At 43.1% G+C, this 22,078-nt stretch overlaps 1 protein-coding gene across 5 annotated transcripts in view; it reads left to right on the forward strand.

The window, feature by feature from the left end:
• The first annotated feature begins 2,460 nt into the window (after nt 1-2,460).
• The window catches only part of qkia (QKI, KH domain containing, RNA binding a), a 77,016-nt gene continuing 57,398 nt past the window's right edge, over nt 2,461-22,078 (forward strand). For all 5 annotated transcript variants that reach the window (XM_089005267.1, XM_089005269.1, XM_089005265.1 and 2 more), the window contains exon 1: nt 2,461-2,917. In XM_089005267.1, coding sequence (XP_088861393.1) covers nt 2,773-2,917 — 145 coding nt within the window. In that variant the 5' untranslated portion in view covers nt 2,461-2,772. The remainder of the gene's footprint in view (nt 2,918-22,078) is intronic.

A 22,078-nucleotide genomic window follows, 5' to 3' on the forward strand; every position in this document is an offset into this window, starting at 1 on the left:
TGTTTATTTCCAGTTTGGGCTGCAGTTGGCGGAAAGCATAATTTTGATTGGATGATACTGACCTCAGTTGGCGAAAAGCGCAATTTTGATTGGATGATACTGGCTGTTGTTGAAACAGGTAAACACCCCTTTTAAAAAAGCCAGACGAGTAAAAAATATATACACTTCAGGTTGAATAAACCGAAAGATTCGCCATTGTGGAGAGAAAATGTTCTGATTCTAATTTGCAATGAAACAATACCATCGATGAAACAGTCGAATGTCAGTGGCACTTTGACAAACCCCATACTAACGTTAGCATCAATATACTGTACTTCTGCGAGAGACAGCAGAGAGCAAGTGTGGAAGCGAATGAGCAGTGTGCAGTCTACCTAGCAGTAACTTCGTGAATGGACCCGGCAACTTTCATTCCTATCGTTTGGCTCGTTACCAATCATGAGGAACGGAAAACCATTCATGTTAACGGTGAGTACTATCACAAAGTTATTTTAAATACAGGTAATACATTCTGTCATTTTGTTGAAAAGTGGCCACGCATGTGTGCGTGTGTGGCTCGCACTGAAAAACATTTCTAAATATTTTCCTTTTATGGCTCTCTTCGTCAAAAAGGTTCCCGACCCCTGGTCTAAGGTTTCTAACACTGTATTGAATGTTTATGTAGCCCTACAACTCAATATTATGTGGGGCCCGGAATTCAAGTGACAATGACAAAAACCCTGGCACTGGAGTGGACCCATTTTTGAACATCTGGCAGTGAATGAGTTAGGAAATGTCATCCCAAGGTACACACAAGAGTAGGTTATGAGTTGAATTTGGTTAAAAAAAATCTGATTACATTGAATAACTCCTACTGTATATGAAAACCACCTGACCGTTTCTCGGGTGAGAAATTAAATGTAGCTAGTATTTTTTTTTTCGCCCACTTGTCCCTTTGATCAGGCATGTTAATCTTCTGAAGATATGTAGAAAGGTCCTCAAGGACAGGACGATGAAAAGATTCTATTGATCGGCAGCGTTGATCAATCTGTCCCAAGAAGGATAACAACATGTACAAGTCTTGGGTAACAACAGATGTTGTGTTAGGACGTGGGCTGCACTGCTGATGTCATTTTTGGACTCGTCATTTGACCTGTGGCAATAGTTAGCTGTAATCTTGTCATCAAAATCAGTGGAAACTGTTTTATTGTATTTTTTATGTCGAGAATTGAATGGCTAAAATGCACGCAGCGATGCCAAATTGTAAGCGTTGTCGCGCTGGCTACTCAGAGGACATAACAGGTTACCTTTCAAAGAAAAGTCTAAAGTATATTTATTTCCAAATCAAAATAAATAACAAGATGAAAAATTATGGAATTATAGGCCACTTTACGCCCCTTGTCATGCAAGTTGCTCCATTCTAATGTCATTCATGGAGCATTTACAGTAGATTGTAGATATTGCGCAACCTGCTAGCTAGTTTCATTTCACATGTGATGTTTTCCAATGATGGTCCAAAACTACGCTTTGCAAGTACAGGTTATTAGATTTTCTTCAAAGACAAACAGGGTTAAAAATAGCACAGATAACGGTCAGCTAACTGTGGCTTCCGCGACATGTTGTCTACCGAAGTGATAAGATAACATAATAAGCATTAGATGACAAACAATAACATCTCTTGATTGTTTTATCACAGTAAGAAAGATTAACAGTAGCTAGGTTGCCAAAATTGTTTTAAAACATGTCTTGTTGAAACCCAGGCAAATAAAAGTTCAAAGAAATTCAAGGCGGGCCAAAACCAGATGCGTTATTTTTTTTTTAATTCTCTTGGAAGACCAAACATAAAATCACGATAGAGAAGGCCCACTGACACTTCAAAAGGCCAATATAACCCCAATCCCACACTTAAATTTAAAATCCGAACAACTAGCATTGACAGCTTGGATTGATACCTGACTTCTGTTGTTAGAAATATTTACTACAAACTCCAAACCATGCTAACCCTATCTTGAAACCTGGAAACCATATTTTGAAACGGATGCTGTTTTGAAGCCCTTTCTCAAAAATCCGGCGCTTGTTTTGAAACCAGAAAGTGGAGGCTTGAACTATTCTTTCGGTATGTGTGTGATTTACCAATGCATTCTTGTTTACGTTCAAACAACATTAAAACCTTGTTGAATAAAAATTACTGGAATAAATAAGCGTAATTGTAATCACACTTTTTAATAAGAGTATACGTGATCAAGTTTTAGTCAACCCGGGATCATATTTTATGACACTTTCGGAGGTTGATGTGCATTCCTGCGCCGCACCCGCAGTTGGCCCTTGTTCCTATCCATCATTTGTCGCCACGACTCAGCCCCGCCTCTAACGGCTTGAGCTCCGGACGCTCATTGGTTATTCCATTAGCCCAATGAAAGTACACCGGCCAATCAACGGCGAGGAAGGACGGACCTGTTCCGGCGGAACAGTCCCTCGCGCTTACAGTGGAGGAATCGAACGTCCCCGAGCGCACACAGTCTCCACGAGCGCAAGGGAATAACGCTGTCTGTTTTTTGTCCTCCGCCACCCCCCAAACAGCACTACCACAGCAAGCCTGCAACAATTCGTGAAACGGGGGGGAGAGTGCCAGAGTACTGTTCACACGAGGAGCGGGCGGAAAGCGAGGGATCGGGTGCCGCAAGTTTTTTTTCTTCCCCCTTTCTCTCTTTTCTTCCTTTCACCCCCTCACCCACTCCCGAAAAGAAGGATTCTGTGTTCGGCGGTGCTTCGTGTTCCGCTCTCCCCACCGCAAAGATGATGGTCGGAGAGGTCGAAGTGAAGGAGCGACCGAGGCCGAGTCCCGACTATTTAATGCAATTGTTGAACGAGAAGAAGCTCATGACCAGTTTGCCCAATCTCTGCGGCATCTTCACGCACCTTGAGCGGCTTCTCGATGAAGGTATGTGGCGGCATGGTGGTGGTGCTACCGAGGTCGCTGGGAAACGATGTCACGCGACCGCGCGGTTAAAATGTCCACAGATCACCCGTAATATAAATCACCTACTCTCGCTTCTTTATTGTTGTTGTTTTATTTAAATATAGTAGCGCTGCAACACGTTGTAAAGTGGCGAGTGCATGGTGTTATCTGCGTAGCTGGGATTAGTACTGTTGACTTTGCGACGAGAGCAAAACTTTCTTTCGCTCTTGGTTCAAAACACTTGTAAACTACCCACTACCTTTGCGATTCAACAACCCAGTGGTGCGTTTTATATGAACTTTGGGCCAGTTTGTGGGCTCTGTTCATCGAGCAGGGGCCCTGGTTCCACATGTTTCAGTAGTTTTAGCTCCTGGGGAGGGGGGTTGTTACTAGCCACATTTTCAAGCTAGCCACTACACTCGACTCAAACTTAAGCCATTTTCGTTAAACGCGCTACAAAAAGCCAGTGAATTGACATTCGACCATAAAGGGACACAAAGTGCGTGATTTTGGCTTTTAGGATTGTTTGGAACCTGATGAGAGTTGTTGCCCAGCGGGCGAGCTCAAACCGTGGAGGAATGTTGTGTGCGTTTTGCCCAAACAATGGCCGGTCGAGGCTTGGAAAGCCTCCATAACTTCTTCGTCGCTTCTCTACCCTCATTCGTCCTCCAGTTACGACTTCAAATGAAACATAGCAATGTTTTACTTCTTTTATTTCCCCCATTTAGCTGCGTCGGCCGTTGAAAAAAATACCCGAACGTCGATATTTTATATTTTACACAAAAATGTGCCCATCTGCTACTTTGGCCATTTGTGGTATATTTTCTTCGAATTTTGCTAATCACAGTGGATTATTGTCGGTAGTATCAACAATCGTAAACCGGTGTGAGAGACAGAGCGACGCGGGTTTTATGTAACCGAGCAGGGGACACTAGAGAGCGCCACAGCCCCCGCGTGAGTGAAGCACAACGCCGGACACTTGGAACGGAAACCGCTTCACATTTCACACGACAAAAAGGAAAATAAGGTTGTTGTTTTTTTATGTTTTCGTTTTTACACCACCGTGTGCTGAAATAATGCCGCATATTTTCGTATTTTTTGTGTTTCCCCGGTTGCGTAGGCGCCCGAGTATGCAGGAGCTAAACCGGTTTGCGCAGATATCTTTTCTCCGTGAAAGATCGATGATAAGCCAAAGTTATAGAAGTGGACCTACTGGAAAACTGCCAGAGTACATTGTTGCCCAACAAAACAAGACTGCTTTCTTACGAGTGTATAATGTAGTTGTCTTTGCAACCAACATCAGGCAAGACTGAATTCCCCTGAATTGGTGTCAACCTCACTTGGACAAGGCATTTGAAATTAAAAACAAACTTTCTCTACTCTCGAACCTAAAGCGAGTACATTATATATTAGTCTGAGTTGTCACTGTGCTTCTTAAATGTTTAGAGAAGAGTGTATAAAACAAGTTCTTGGAAGTTTTTGGTGCTTGATTTTGTACAGATGTATGCTATTTCGTCACAGCTGGAAGGGTGGTGGACTCATGAGCCTCCCCTACGGACAGATTGAATAGTTTTCTGACTAACTGCTAGTTTTATCGACAGGCGATCAATCCAGTTGCAAAGTCAGCCGGGACAGGATCCAGCCCTTGTTAAAAAACAACTGGAAAAGCACTATGCAGAATGGATAGAATATGCTGTATAGTATGTTATCGATGATTGAAATCAAACTGCAAATCAATAAAATTTAGGCAAGTGGTGAAAACTCCCATATAACTCTTGTAAAATTGGATTTGATTGAAGTTACCAGCTTTCGTATGACGCTAAACATTTTAGCGCTTTTACTCAAAGGAAGTGCGTGCTACACCTTGACCATTTTATTAATGTGTCACGAATAATCAATGCAGATTCTTGTTGTAGAATATAACAGCCGTCTGTAAATATGCAGTGGTTGAATGGCTCGACATCGTGCCTGCGTGTGTTCCCACTATGGGCTACAAAATCTGGCAAAAGTACCATGAACAATCTGAATAGCTCTACCTAATATTTTAGTTTTGTTTTATTATTTTCTGAAAGTGTGTAAGAGTTTCACATCATGGCATACAGTTTAAAAAAAATCTCAATCTTGTTCTCGAAATAAATGACATCACATTTATGACTCGCAAGCCTCACTTCTACCCCCGTTGAGATGTGTTGAGTTTTACGAGGGGTTTCCACAGCACCAGGCCAAATATTAGCCCAGTGCCAGAAATTGCAAGTGCGCGCTATGAAAGTCACCCTGGTGTTGAGAAAGCCGAAACCTTTGGATCCCATTTGGGACTGCTTGTTTTTCTTGTCCCGGTCGTTGAGGGCCTTGCCATCTTGATGTGGCATTCGGGGATTCACTCAAAAGCTCTGATGTAAGGGAAACGGTGGAACTATTTTTTTGAGCCCCAACTAATGAACCACTTCCATCTGAATCATACAGATACTGTTTCTGAAAGTGTTTGTGATGTATGCTCGACCGACAGCTGCATGAATTCCCCTACCTCGCTTGCCCATTTTTTTCCGCGCATGCCTCCTCAGCTGCTGCTATGAAAGTGAGGAAAGCAGACCCCACCCTAGCAAACACCCGTCCATGTGCACCCATTTTGTTGCTGACATATATGTCGTGCCTCAAGGTCATTGTTGTAGATTGACAGCCCCGCACTCCCCTCCATGCGTTCCCCTTGCATTTCCAGTTGTTCATCTCCCTAAGGTGACACCTGTGATGTTTTTTCCTCATTATTTTATTTATCTTTACAGCCTGCCAGCCAACACACAGTTTCAAATTGCTCTATTTTCACTTGGCAGGAGAAGACCGCCCATTTAACAGGCAGCAATGTTGGGAAGAGCGCAATGAATGCTTTGTAAATTTCCCCATTGTGGGACGAATAAAGGTTTTCTGATTTCTGATGCTGTACGTTTACAGAGAATATGGCGGAAGGGATTTTTTGGGGCCATTTTTTTCCCTTCACACAATCCAAACACTGATATTGATTTTCAATTGTTTGATCAAAGCAAAATCCTCCCCTGGGTCTTTTTTTGAGATAAAAAAGATTTTCCCAGCCATTGGCAGCAAACAATGTCATGCACGCTCCTACTCATTTGCCTTTTTGTCTCCACTATTTTCTGCTTTTTTTGGGTGACTTTCCCCGTGCTAGATGCAAACAATTGGAAGACAACTTTCGATGAATACGGAAACTTGTTTAGAGAGTTTGTCTTATGGGACAATGCCGTGCGTCCTCCAGTTTTTTTACACGCATATACAATACAATACATTTTCATTTATATAGGGCTTTAACAAAAGCTATAGCTGTAACAAAGCTCTTAACATAGATAGCTATCATATACAGGAAGAAAAGCAGTCACAAAGATAGTAGAAAGCACCAGGGAATGAAACTATTTATGTAATATATAAACTATGCTCCTAATTTCTGATATGTAAAAACATGCCCCTAATTTCTGTCATTTAGCAGCCACTCGCGTGATTATTTCCTCCATCTGAGTGAAATGAGCACATTTTCGAGGTTGACTGTGTGTATTTGGCGCAGGAAGAGACCTTCTCTAACCTCTGACACACAATCAATGCCGTATCTATTAGGATAGAGCACCGCACTGCTTAGTGCACCGCTAGAGGCTGACAGAACGAGTCAATCGGGGCTGTTTGGCGTCGTCGCAAGTTGAAACCTGTTTTATCCGCCCATCACCTCCCCTCCCCTGCATCCTTTCCCCAAGCACCACTTTATAAGCTGGGATTTAATTAACGAGCGCCATTCTGTGCACCGGTTTACTGAGCCGGATCTGCTATTGTTGAAGTTGAAATATGGAGGCTTTGCGCTGGTCTTGTTCTGGCCATGTGTGTGCCGTGCCGTTACCAATATTTTTTTAAAATGTGGAGCATCAGAAAATCTAGTTGGTCTGGGCCTTCTTGGTGGCGCCGGCAAAACTATTGATGTTAATAAGATGCAGACTTCCAAATAACACAGTTGATGAATTGGCTAATAGCATGCAAGCATAATTGTCTTTTGTAAAAAAATACTCGTACCAAACTTTTTTCAGTTCCTCTCTTGTGGTTTCCATTTTCCTTTTTGCTTATCTCTGAAAGAACGTGGGCCCAAACAACACCAAAATAAATGCAATAATATGAAACCGCCGGCGAAATACAAGAGATCGGGGGTCTTATCTTGGATTGAGGAATCTCGTTCTCCCGTTATCCTCCATTTCCCTTGGAATTTCTGCTTAATTTCCGGTTCGGTTGCATTGCTATACCGTTTCAGGTTGAGGTGTACCTTAGTGGATAACATACGAGTTCGTTTCTTAGTATTTTGAAAACCGGGAAAAAGCTTAAAAAGTGTTCTGAAACAATGGGATCAAACTAACAGTACCTCCGCTCACCAACTTACAAACATTGAGTTACGAATAACACCTACATACAAACATGTTTGCGGGTACGGTATGTCGAAAAACGTTTGGACAAAGGTGCTGTAAATTAGATTTTGTATTGCGCGCCTTTTTCTGGCCGAGCTCGCTTGCGATTGGCTGCATACTGTGCTTCACATACACGCACGCACATAGACACATTGGAGGTTTCAAGCGCCCGTTATGCTCAAGTGCTGCCAATGATTTCAGGCCCCGATCCGCCAAGCTTGCTTACGATTGGCTGCCTAGAGTATGTGGGTGCGGATGAAATCACTCTTCCCAATTGAAGTTCAGAGGAGGAGGCGAATGGCGATGCATAACAAAAAGTAATTCAGTAATTACGTGCCAGCAGCTTCAGTAATGGTTTACTGAGGACCCAAGGATATATGTTGTCATACTACAGTTAGAATGTTAGAGCGTCTGTTTTTTGTACTTCCCCGTTCAGTGTTTGACTTAAACATATATTCCATACAAAATAGACCACTGAAGCAATTTACGAACAAATTCACCTTACAAATGACCGCTCAGAACGTATCTCGTTCGTAAGGTGGGGATCGTCTGTACAATTCAAATAGTAGTAGTGAAGGCAAGACTGCTTTACCTGATTTTAGTTGTTGAGCTACGGTCTGTCATGCCTCACCCTAACCCCTCGTTCCACCCTACACCTCAGAGGTGGCACCCCCAGCAGGTGCTGTGTAATAAAGTCATTGCACATCGGCTCCGAGCGTTTATCACGGGTTTCGATCCGGCGAATGCTGGGGCCCCCTTATCAACCGCCGCCCCCTGTCTCTGAGCGTCATTCACTTACAATCTCGCGCTGTCCTCGTCGGGTAATAACAATAAGGCCAATGGCACTGGAATTTGAAGTAAAAGTCATGTTTATCCGTTTATTTGTACAAGAATAGGACTTGTATTCACACCTTCACCACAAGCCACAGCTATACCCTCGCCGAACGTTGTGTCAGCATGCTTTGAATAAAAATGTTCATTTTTTTACCTTGCGTCTCATCACCTGGTACAAATGACAGAATTTGAGACCCTGAAGAATCTGTGGTTTGTTTTTGTCTTTGAGACATTGTGACAAGCGTCACCTGTTCTGCGCCGGCACTCTCCCACCGAGGGCGGAGTCACCTTTCCAAATTTCTTTTGGACTAATTAAGATTGCAGAACGAAGCGACCTCTCCTCCGAAGGTTGTGTTTGTCTCTGCTATTATACAGTCTCTGTAGTATCTTGAGCACACTTTTTTCCCAAATAGACTTGAGTGTGTAACAACTTTAGTACAACATGAATCACACTATTTTGGCACCACTTGGAGTCTCCTCCCCTTTTATCCCAGAAACGGGGGAAGGGTTAGATGAGGTGAATGCTCACTTTGTCTCATTTTTACCCGCCCACCCTGGCAGCATTCATTTTCTCTTTCGGTGAAAGACGAGGAAACAAGTTTTGGCAACCAGCTCAGGAATTTGTACTTAGCCTCCTGCCTATTATAATTTTTTTGTTTGTTTTGCACAGCTGCACTGGTTTTCATGGCTGGTTTCACTGTGGGTTTGAATAGATGTCGGTCTCTTGCAGCATGTCAATTTCTCACGAATTAAAAGACCGGTAATGGTTCCCTAAATATGTCATTTGGCAGATACTTTGAATGTTAATCTGACTTCATCCCTGTCCAAAGCCTTTAGCACTTTGGCCTCCCTGCGGTTCGGAAGCCTTTGCTGCGGCGTCCCACTCGCCTTCAGCTGGCCGATAAATCAAAAGATGAATAATTTACCTGTCCTCCACCGCTTGTGTTTTTTTTCTGTGAGGGGGGGCTTGGCGCAAGCATAAGAGGCTGCAGTGGCCTTACCCCGCGGGGGCCTGTGGAAAGCGTCAGTTTGAGTCCTCTATAGTCCGCTGTCATCCGAATATGAAGCGGTGTGCACTGTAACCTCGCTGTCAGCTGTTCGTCGTGAAATCTGTCCGACCGCGTTCCATCTCCCAATAGTGTTGTAGTTCTAACTCAAACTTGGTCATGCCGGTTTTAATATTTACAGGATTTGTTACTTTACCACGGGCAGTCTCCGTTTAACCGGCTTGATTTCTTGCAATGACCGCATTCCCGTCCATTTAGATTTCCCCCATTGTTGCTTTGAATGAACATTCGAGTTACGAACAACAGTACATACGAATATTTTCACGGGTGTGTTGAAAAATGTTCGGACAGAGATGCTTTCAGTTAAATTTTGTATTGCACACCTTTTTTGCAAAGTAGTGCATATTTCCGCCGCTAATACCGATGTGTGGCACTTTAAGAGTTCTCTCTCTTTCTCGTTCTCAAGTAGTACTAAAGCAACTTGGGAACGAATTCACCTTACGAACGACCGTTAGGAATGTATCTCGTTTGTAAGTTGGGGAGCGTCTGTATTTTACGTCTGTTCCTCCCGTACTGCGGTCTTGCCGTGTCACGATGCTTAGCATTGCACGTCTGCCAAAACTGACCACACAAAACAAAATTCACTCGTGAATGAAAAGTTTTTTTGATTAATACTGGGTGACAAATTGTTCACTGTTCACATGAGCGTCCGTTCCTAGTAGATATTTTGTCATAAAGTAGTGGTTCCATTTTGACCAATACTCTAGCTGGCATTTGTACCATTTGTCTGATGGATCTTTGGCGTAACCAGACCAAATTTTCAGATTGTCGGCGGAAAACTGCGAGCGTGGCAAATTTTTCTGTATCTGTTCTGCTGTTGTATGTTCCCGTCTGTCATCATGAGAGCTCCCCCTTATCAGCGCAGAAGTTAGGGGGTCAGACAGATGACATCGCACTACCGGGGCAGATTAATAAATAATGCGGGTTTTGTATCATAAGGCGCTAATTGGAATATCAAAGATCCCATTTACTGCCGTTTGTGTTATTAAAAGCAAAGTCACATTCTCGTGCTCTTTATGAAAAAAAAATAGTTATCCCAAGCTACTCACTTGATGAGTTGTTCTGCCTGAGAGGAGGAAGGCGTGTCAGAAGAAGAGGGATAGTCAGTATTATAAAGAACAGGGGGGTAGGGGTGCTTTTGTGTGTGTTGGGTAGGGGCCACATATCCTCCCATGTGATGTGGATGAGGTCATCTTGTTAGCTATGGGAAAGGTTATTGACCCCTTGCTCGGCTCCACACGCCACCCCCTCATCCCGGCCCTCCTCACTTCTACCAATGAGACACAATGGCCTTTTTTGTCTGTGAGTCCCTGCTCACAAATAATGTTTATTTACCGGAGAATGGCACGTAACTGTACTCATCACCATTGAAGCGTCACTGCTTTTTGTATTCTAAAAGGGACGCATGTCCACGTAACATCTTAATGTCAAGATGACCTACACTAATGTCACTGATTGTAGTACCGAGACTGACCTGCGGGGGGCGGCCATGGCGCCATGTGGCAACTGCTGGAAAACAAAAAGAAAAATAATTGGGTTTGCCGGATGAAATAAAAGGTTAGGCTGGTTGCGATCTGTTTGTCTTGTCTTCAACCTTATCCACTCTTAACCAAATCATCCTCATCATTGACTTGACCTCATGTGTTTTTGTTTCACGTCACAATTAAGGGATCACATCAGGCTTGTCTATCATTTTGGTTCATTTTCGTCAAGGGGGGGTTTGACATTCTCAAATTTGGCACTTGTCCGTGGGTGGATTGACGTATGGGCTGCTTTGGATTATATTGTGTTCAGACTGTTATATTATTTATATTATTATTATATTTCTCTGGAATTGCTAATCTGACTGCACGACTGGCTTGATTTTGCGTTTCCTTTTTGCATTTTTTTGCCTTTTATTTGAAATTCTCAATCTGCCCCCACCTTTTTTTCCCTTTTTTCTTTCCCTAACGTGACACATTTGACACAATTCTATCGGCGCCAGAGTAGGAAACCTTCTTGTGCCAGGCAACCGTTTTCTGCTCCTTGTCAAATGTCTCAAACCCAAAATACAACCAAACCAAAGTTGTGTGTCTCCCTTTTTTCGGTACAAGTGCTTCTTCGCCAGCACACCTCTGTCATTTGTTTATTCGCCATTGCCAGAATGATGTAACGATCAAAGCCATATGAGAGAAGTGGCACTGTAAAAATATTTCCGTGGTCTGCGCAAAATATGTTTTATCGTCACATCACCCAGCTCTAGCGTGCACCCGGCTTATTGGGACAGGGCAGTTGAAAGGCATCTTTTTTTGGGTGGGGGCAGGTGTATTTTAGGTACAGGCTGTCTTTTGATTACATCTCAAGAATGTCTGGTGTAAACATTTCCTTGAAGGTCTGTGTTCGGACAAGCAACAGATGATGTGACTTGCGAGGTGCGCTGGTCACGGCACCTCTAAGCATCCTGATGACGTTTCGGGCATATTTTTGCAACCTTTTCGACAAGCAAGTCACGGTACCACTGCACGTAGACAAAACTTGTCTAAGAATACGATGCCTATGCTAGTCAATGCTGATAGTGACAAGCTACAGCCTAGGCAGGCGTCCGCTGGGGCAAGCCGTCAAGTTGCCAGAACTTGTCGACACCTTAAGATGCTAAAGTCTTTCCGGAGATGGACTTGTCTCTTAGTCCCGCTGTCACCTCTTATTCGTATTACTCACCCATCACCTGCTCCTGGATTGTATTTACTCCGTCATGTTCACACACCTCCCAATGTCTTTGAGTTTCTCGAAGCTTTACAAGAACTGCACCAGCTACTGGGGGGGCACTTTACCATTCGGCAGATGGCAAGATCACCCCTTGTCATGTTTTCCGAAGCAGACAATCACCGTCCAAAGAGAGTGACTCATTTTACTGGCTTTGTCTTTGTTTTAATATTTCTACGTTGACCGGAGTGACCTCCCCCCACCTCCCCAATTCCTCATCTGTCTCTTCATCATCTCTTCCTCTGCGTTTCATTTTGCCCTCTTCCTTCCATATGTTTTCTTTTTGCAACCCCCGTTCTCCACTTGTGTGAGAGATATTCTACCCGTAGGCACCTTCTCCTCATCCAAGTGAGGACCAGTGGTGATGTTAAAGGCCCACAACGTGGCCTGTCGCTTTGCATCAGCCCAAGCGCTCGCCGCCCTGTGCTCGGGGATGCTAGCAATGCACGTAGGCTCTTGACACAATCACTCGCAGGCTTAAATGTTGCTCGAGAACAACACGCTGTCTGAAATCTTGTGTGCAGTCTCCCTCCCGGATTTGCAAAGCTCTCCTGTTCAAATGGTCGGTGAAACCTTAAGCGTGAAAAGGGTTTCTTGTGTTTTTCTTCAGCATGTCTCTACCCCCTCCCCACGTTATAAACGTTACTTTTGACCCAGTAGACTAGACAAAATTGATCCACTAGCCAAAAAATATTACACTCCATCCGGGGAGGCGAGGAATAATTTATTTTTAGGTTTTTTTTGCGGTTGCCTTCCTACCACAATAAGCAGCAACACATTTCCTTCACCTCACACCAAGATCTAAGCAACGAAGCTTTCATACACGTGTCTCTCGATGGCAGTTGACACACCACCCCAATATTCAGGAGCAAATGTCTACTCTTTCTGTCGAGCCATTTGGTAACAGTCGCACAACACAAGACTTAAAAGAAATGAAAAGTAAAACGTGCAGGCAGCACCCTGCTCGCTTTTGTCTCCCGTTTCCTGGCATCAAAGCATTGGTGGAGTAATAGAGTGACCTCATTCCCTTGTAATGACAGGGGGATGAAGGGAATGCGCTCGTTCTTGTTTGCTCACATTCTCGTTGCTGCACTTTTTGGCAGGCTGCCGATGTTATTTGTCGAAGCGTTGCAATTAAGTGTTCACAACCGCTGTCTGATTGCCGCCGCTTATTGGTTGGAAGGGAATACAGGATTCTATTGGGGACGAATGGACAATTGGGGGTTTATTTTTCTCTGAAGGTTTTCAACTCCTCTTTTGATGTCAGGATTGATTATATATGTTCGCTTGGACTTCCTGTGTAAGTGGTCATCACTTACAATATTGTGCATACTACAAATAATGATCTGACGCCAAGACTATTTTACCAGTGACGCACTGCAGTTCGGCATATCGGAACAAATCCTCAATGAGAGCACTCACATCCTTACTTTTTTATTTGAAACCCGTAATTGAAGTATTTCCGTAAAACTACAATAAACACACTTTGAAGTTGTTTTTTGTCTAAATTTTGTCTGAAGATCAAGTCACCTTAGTGTTGCAACAGGTCTTCTTCATGTCTTTCCCTGAAGTCCACTCGTCATATCAGAATCAGAAAGCCTTTAATAGTCCCACAATGGAGAAATTTGCAATCTACTGCAGCAAAATTGAAAGGAGTGTGGGGGGGGGGGTAAAAAGTATTCTATGCATAATAGAAATGTCAGAAGACTGAAATGTATAACTGCGCAAAAATGTTTCATAAAAAGAACTGTACATAGTGCAAGTATAAAAAGCATTTGATATATGTAACTCTCTTGAGTCAACATAAGGTGGCTGTGCTATTCACAATGCAAGAAATCGGTATTTCTTTTAATTTTCTATATATTTTTTTCATGTGTGATCATCAAGAAGCCTGACGGCAGTCAGTAACTGCGAGCGGCGGTACCTCTTCTTCTAGCAGTATGGGTGTAACAGTTTCTGGCTCAAGGGGCGACCCAGTGCTGTCAGGGGGTGTGGGGGGGACTGTCCATCATAGCTTTTAGTTTAGCAAGCATCCGTCTGTTGCCCACCTCTTGCAGAGAGTCCAGCGAGCACCCCAGGACAGAACTGGCCCTCTTGACCGGGTGCCTCGGTGCACATATCCAAACATGTGCACATATTCCTTGCGCAGCCCCGCCACAACTTAATCATCCCAGCCACCAAAAAGGGCTGCATTTGTGCACGATCGATCATGATTTTGGAAAATGTCATGGTGGCAAGTACGAAAAGATTATCTTGCTTGATGGTCTCAGTATTTGAGGTGTGGACAGGAAGCAAAGTTATCATCTTGACCACCTGCATCCACATCCTGAGCATTTCCTTCCTCCTCACGTCTCTTGTTCCCCCTACCCTTGCCGGGATCTTTGACCGCTGAACCTTTCCGGCCATTGTTGTTTGACCAAAGCGGCTTTACCAACTTTCGGTGTTGTCATCACTGGGATGCATTTAGTTGTTTTACAACTGAATGCCGTCTCAGACTAAATATTCCTGTGGGCTTGATCTGAACTCACGGGTTGTAGGCGACCCTCCCCTGGCCTCCGGGAAGTCTTTTCAGTGTTTGTGCCACAGGTCTATGAACATTATGTGGTACTCAAGTTCAGCCGTCAGAAGACGTGACCACGACTTGCTCTTCACAGTCTCGTCAGCGCGCATCCTGAGTCTTCATCCTGTTATTCTTCCATTTCTTTATCACATCGCGCGGTGCAGCTTACAACATGCATCCTGTGCTTTAGTTGATGTGGACAGTGTGTGTTTGGGGTGTTTTTTCCAGGGGGAAATGGTACTGCAGGCTTGTTTCCAGTCGCTTGCGCTTTGCGTGTACATCAACAAACTCTCTGACAGTCGTAGTGGGTTCAAAAAAGAAAAAGTGACTCGCGCATCTCCACTTTAGCCTCGTTTTTGTTTGTGTTCCCGATTCAACCGGAAGGTAAAGTTAGCACGTTCTGCGTCGTTGCGACACTCCAAAGACATTGATTTTTCTTGTGAGTGTCGGAGGTTGGGGAGGCGGGTGAAGGGGGGTAAATGCTTACAAGTCTGAACCTGCATACAGTTCCCCTGACGCACAGAAACAAAAGATGTGTATGTACTTTTTTGGGAGGAGCGCTTTGAGTTTGCCAATCTTGTGTATTCTTGTTTTTGTACTGAGCTGCATGTTCCTGACGACTGATAAAAGGTGCACCAATGAGAGATGTGCTTTGTTTGCTGAACATTCAGCCCAAACTGAATTGTTTTTGTTCACATTTACAGAGTTCAGAGTACAGAATTCGCTGCCAATTGAAAAGCGTGAGCTCCATTCCCGAATTTGATAAAACACTGGTCAGACCTCTGGCAATGTCTGGCGCAGCATTCTCCTCTTGTCCATGTTAGCGCTGTGTTACAGCTTCAGCTGTTATTAAAGCGCTACATAAATCCATATGTATATATTGTATTGTATTTTGTAGAACTACCCCATTTCATGCTTAGGTAACTCCAGACCCATAAAACTTAGGAATTACATTTTTTTTCCGATGAAAGAGCATCATTTAACTTTTCTTACGCTGAATTGAATATTTATGTAGTCCTAAAACGCACTATTCTGTGGGTTTGACTTTTTTTTCTCGGCAACGATTAAGACGTCACAGTTCAGTGTTGAGACGGCTTTCCGTGCCTCTTTTACCTCACTCCCTGGGAGTTTTCGCCGAGTGCACGAAACTGGCACGTCTATGGCTCATTGAGCCGCCTCCATTGCCAGAACTTTACCCCCAAAGAGAGGTTGCACATCATCAAATGTGATGCCTGCTAATTTTAGTGGGGGGTGGAGAAACAGTGCTGAGAACACTATGTGAGCGGGAAATTTTTTTAGTTTTTTGTTATTTTTAGAAATGTTGTGCTTTTTTCCAAGAAAAAATGCCAATTTTGTGGCGTTTTTTGAGTGCGACATACATCCTTTTCAGTTTCGGCTGCTCTTAAACGTCCCTTTGTCTGCGTCACATTTCACCATGGCTTGTTTGTCTTTCATCATCTTTGCCTTTTTCTTCCAGTGCTTCTCCTCGTCTGGCGTGTGTTTTGTTTAATCAGCACACCAGCGACACCCGTGGACACGCTGCTGTAACCCGTCGTCACATACATCACAGATATTCCGAGTGCCTTTTTTTCACCTCCTCATTCCGAATGCATTGGCACCCACAGAAATTGTGTATTTTACGACGACGGCCTATGATTAATGGTTTTGCAGATTGCTCTTCCGAGCCAGGCCATCACACCCACACACGACGGTGCGTTTGGAAGATGGTGCGGGCTGGTCCGCAGGCGAGCATAGCGTCTATGCCTGATCTCTTGATGTTTGCAACACCATCCGATCCATTTCATTTTATTTCACTAGACGTTGATGGATGAAGATTCCAACCAAGACAATCTGGTTTCTTGTTGGAAATCCAAGCAAGCAAAGATGGATTTGATTCATCGATGGGGCAATCAATACAATTGTTAGACGGTTGCAGCCCGAAAACAGCTTATAACAAAAAGCTCGGCCTGTCTTGATAACGTTAGTATTTGCATACGCAACCAGGGTTGTCTGTCAACAAATGGATTCTCAGGCAATATCTTGAAGGCACTTCTGCGATGTGAAATGCAACGCCCTGCCCCCATTTTACCAGCTTTCTTGTGCCCGAGATGTTTTAACGATTGATTGCACTTTTTTTCCAATGTGCATTGTCACCATATAACCTTTCAATAATGTAGACTCACTTTTTACCATCAATTGCAATTCTTGAAAGCATTTTTGTTGGCAAACGATGACCTCATCTCTCCAGGCATGACCAATCAAAGTCAGAAAAATTCTTTTGTTGTGAATATATCGCTTACATTGAGTGGACACACGTTAGTTGTGCCTTGACAATGACGTGCCTTGATTTGTCGCAGTTAACCAACATTAACTCATTCGCTGACATTCCAGAATTTATTCGGGTATTGAAATGCATGACGTGGAGCGCCATTCCTGACAGACAAACTGCTGGTCAGACCTCCGGAAATGTTTTTCCCTCCCACGAGGGGGCAGCATGTGCCTTTTGTACAGCCGCCTCATTTCAAGCTCATCTAACTCCAGACCCATATAACTTAGGAATTAGAAATCATGTAGGCCTAAAACTCAATATTATGTGAGTCCTGCAATTTGAGTGAAAATGACAAAAACCCTGCCACTGGAGTGGACACATGTTTGCACATCATCTGGCAGTGAATGAGTAAACTATGCTAATCGCAAGATTTCATTTCCTTGAGCATAGCTCCATGTAGATTATGCATTATAGATTGCGCTTTATAATGCATGAAAAAAGACAAAATAGGCCATTCATTAAAGGTGCGCCTCATAATCCGGTGCACCTTTTAGTGTGGAAAACACGGTAAAAACATTCAAGGGCTCTGTGACAATTTTGCTGGATGTCTGTGAGAAAGAGACCATAATAGAAATTAAATGGCTCTCCTTAATCTGTTTTCCTGCAGTTTCTATGTCGCCAGACTCTCAATGAGGCGGCCTGGGTTAGTGAAGTGAGTAAAAAAATGAGGTGTGACTCTTTTATTTCCTGCCAGTTTCCTGCGATATTTGTTTAACAGATATTTCTCGGAAGCACTTTTTTTTCTCCATTGGCTAAGGTCCTAGGGGATTCCTGCCTTCAAACACACTGGCTCATTAGCTGAGATGTGTGGGTGTTTTAATGTTAAGCTGGGTGTTTGCTTTTATACATATATCGTACATTTAGTTAAGTTGGTACCAGGGCACACATTCCAGTGCATTGCTTGAACTGTAGTTGAACCAAAATCACGTTTTGTGTGTGCATGTGTTTTTGGCCTGCTTCAGCCTCATTATTGATGATCACAGAGCGTAGCGTACCGCTTTCTGGGGCTTTTTGGATGCAATATGCATGCACACACCGGCTTTGTGTACACTCAATGCAAATCTGCATCATTGAGTAGGACAAACATGAAGCTGATTGTTATTGGCATTATTTTTCCAAAGCGTCCGTTTATTACCAGGGGAGGCCGGATGAGAGCACTTCCTCTTTGTCTTGTTTGCTGTGTAGCCACCCACGGTATTACTTTCTGCACCTCGCTCCCAGAGGAGCGCATCGGGAAACCTTGTTACCCCCCCAGTCTTTTATTTAGTGGCCTATGTACTTAAAGAGTTGACGCAGGAGCTTTTCATCCAACGCGCCTTTGGAGAATCCCTGACACGCGCTCTCATATACACGGATCATAAATCTCCCGCCGTCCGTATGTGCCAACAAAATGCACTGTCATTTCTGTCTACAGGCCTTTAGATCTTTCCATCTGGAGTGGGGATAGCACTTCTATCCACATCACGTCTGGATTCATGAACTCTGCGGATGAATCAGTTTAGAAAAGCTACTATGTATGCCACAATCCCATATGTTGACATGAGTACTGCAGAACCTCCTACGCTCTGATAGGGATTGTTTTCGTGAGCTACCACAGATTTTTTACTTGGGCATCTTATTGAAGCTTAATAAGATACGTCCGGCCAACTACCGTATTTTGCGCAAAAGCCGAAATCGAGCCTTATAATCGGATTTATATATATATATATATATATATATATATATATATATATATATATATATATATATATAATATTGTAATATATATATATATAGATCTTCCTATATGATGATCATGATCAATGATCAATATTGTATAATATCTGGTATGGTTCATTTATACAAAATGCTTTTTCCTTTAAAAATGTACTGGCTATGTCTAATAATCAGGTGCACTCTGTAGTCTGGAAATTACAGTGTTTTCTAGCCAAGTGTTTCATAAAAACATATCTCAGACTTTTATTTGACAGCACCGGAAAGTTAAATGTATCTTTTCATGGTCATCACCGTATGTTTTTGTTTCGGAAAGATTTAACGGAACATCTGTATCTACGGAAAGAGGCAGTGCAAATACTTGCTCATGGTCATTGTGGCTTAATGCAAACTGATTTCCATTGTGGGTGTTCCTCATAGTAAGGAAAGGCGACATTCACACAAAAGTCACCATGTTTCCATAATTCATAGTTTCGGGTCAATTTTAGCCATCGGTTTTAGACCTGCATGAATCATTTAGACTTGGCTATTCGGAGTCATTTAGATTCATTTTTAGAAATTGCCTGCACTTGCTTAATTAAAAAAAAATGTAAATGGAGGAGGTATGTGTACTTAAACGACAGTTTGATGGCTGACTTGATACTTTTTTTCCATAGGCTAAGAAAAGCAATTTCATCGTAATGCAACCGTATTGATAAACGCACATCGCTGAAGTTTTATTTTGCCTTAATGAACGCTGTGCTCCAAATCAGAAGTCATGTTCATTCAAGTGGGACTGATTTAATTGAATTTGTTTACCTTTGTCAGGCTTCTTTGAGCTCCCCTCCGCCTTGCTCGCCAAGTTTATCTCGACGCAGTGTTTACTTTCATTTGATCACACGGGCCGGTGCGTTTAAAAAGTATCTCTGACCCATTTTCTCCGTGTCCACCTCATCATTTTCTCCACCCTAATTTCAATACGTGGATTTCCTCCTCACCCCCCGCATGCTCATTTACGATCACATTTCTGGCAGAATAAACACTAAATCTTTCAACTCGCAATGGTTTACTGCCAAAAATCACTTTGCAGCAAGCGTACAAAGCAGTTAATGATGCGCTTTTGAGAATATTCCAAGATGAATTTGTTTCTATTGCACTTGAAGATCGAGTCCACACGCTGACGCGTCCCTTTTGTCCCTGCAGATTGGAGGCAATAGGGCAATAATTGAGAGAATAAAAAAAAGATACAACTAAAATGAGCAGTTTTAGCAGACATTGAGGAGAGTCTGTGGGGCAGGAAAGAAGTGTGAATACAGCGGCAGTCTGCTTGCTCAGCGGTTCTTTTCTTCTCGCTCTCTACCCTGTAACCTGACTCATGGGCGATTTTTCAGTCTCCCTCTGCTTTTGTCTAAGGAAAAATGGACCATTAGAATGACTTTGTATGCATTTTGCCTCCCTCCTTTTAGCTAAACTGACAGGCGGGTGACAGAAAAGCGGTATGCGCGGGTATGTGAGAGGGTATGCCGAGTCACCTTGCAGAAGATGCGATGGTGGCACATTGCTCGGTATGACGATACAGCGTGTCATTCTCTTTGTTTGATGTTTAGTTTGACAGTAACCCTCAAGTGGCAGTGGAAATGACTAGCTTGAACAAGCACACTTGAATGTATGCAAAGAGGAACCACGCCGGTCTCAGTCAAATTTACTTAGATATAACTGATATCACTGCTAATTGCTACTGATTCCGAATTATTCAAACAGTGGCACTAAATGGAAGTACCTGGACAACACCAGGGGCGTTCTGCTTTCAAATGCTATCATGCATATTTGTGCTATTAAATTCTTGGAGGCGTTGGAGAATTGAGATATCACAGAAATGTGCCACAACGTTGGCTGGCCTGCCCTTGTCTGGTGATATTCCCTTTGTCTCTCGTTTGTCTCTTCTTCTCCCAAGATCGCGACTTTCGGTCCCCCCCTCCCTTATCTCTCTCGCACAATCAGCCTTTTCTGCCACGCCGGACAGCTAGACAAATGATTTTGTCACTTGGGCGAGGTGTGGGGTAATTTTTCGGTGAGTGCGGCGCTTCAGAAAGGACTCCTTGCATTGAAATTAGAGGTTGTCAAATGCTACACGTCTCCACTGATAGACTAGCACGGCCCCCTATGTTAATGTGGCATTTCAGCAAGAGGAAATAGATAGAATAGATAGGCTGTAGGGAACGTGGTGTTGTGCTAGTAGTGGAGTGACACTTTTCTTAATTTTGGGGTCCAAGTGAAACAATTTAAAATTAACTGAATAAAATAAAACTAGGTTAAAAAATATTTTGGTGGGTTGATAGCCAATTTTATAGATCACTTTCGTTACATCATCCACTTTGTGTTATCTTTGCAAATATTTTTGCCGGTCGGCCTTTTCAAACACTCAGCACCGAGTGAACATCTTGTGCACACTGGCAATCAATCTTAACAGCCACTGAAAACGGCTTTGTCATTTCGCCAGTCTGCAGTCTGTGTTTTTATGGAAAGGCTCGTCATAAATCCATTCAACAAGGACGTATATAATGTTGCAAACCTTGGACTGGCAAGTAGAATTTAGAATTTTGTCCTAAAGATGAACCTATCGCGGGGGGGTGGGGGTTGGTTGATGATGGCAACATGAGTCAAATTTGTACATTCATCAGAAAAATGCTATAGTTCAGCACAAAGCTTTGCTAACATGCTAGTAAAATCAAGATTACTGTAAATGCCTAACGGCGGTGGGCATGATAAAATTAGCGAACATTGATACTCATTCCTTCATACGCCGTATGATTAAAGCAAAACTTGACAGTGTTGAGCAGCCGTACAGGCAATGGGGAAAGCGACCACTCCTAATCAAGTCTGAATGTATTTTTAAAAAGTGGAAAAGGGGACCCAGACTGTCTTTACAACAAAAACACTAAATGACATGTCCTATAATATCACTAGTCGCCAATGCATTTTGATTGACAATTTTGCTCGCTTCCAAATAGCAATCAAAATTCTGTTTAAGGCATAACGGAGGCCTGCACTCGATTAGTTTGGGTGACTGAGAGAATGGCCGTACCCGAATGCTGACCTCATATGGGAGGGTCCGTGACACAAAGCGGATATTGTCCCAGAGGTGTCATCAACTCATACTGCAATCCAGATGTTCACGTCCGTCTATCGACAAATCCATCAATCACACAGTCTGAAGCAGTAATTCCCCCGCAAAGCAACACAGTGTGTCATTCTGTTTTTGGAGCTTGGGGATTATTTTAATCTATATCTGTAACCATAGAAGTGGCCTCCAAAATTGCATTATTTTTAACATGTTCCAGATTCATTTCCCATTCATCTGACCCACATGTCAAATGAGTTACAGTGCAAGGTTAAAACTTGGAGGCGAGTAGGAGATAATTTTTAAATCTTATCTGTCGCTGCATTGATATAAAGTTCTTCCAACTGATGTGT

The sequence above is a fragment of the Hippocampus bargibanti genome, linkage group LG09, assembly GCF_051943395.1.
Source record: "Hippocampus bargibanti isolate YZ-2025 linkage group LG09, ASM5194339v1, whole genome shotgun sequence".
NCBI lineage: Eukaryota > Metazoa > Chordata > Actinopteri > Syngnathiformes > Syngnathidae > Hippocampus > Hippocampus bargibanti.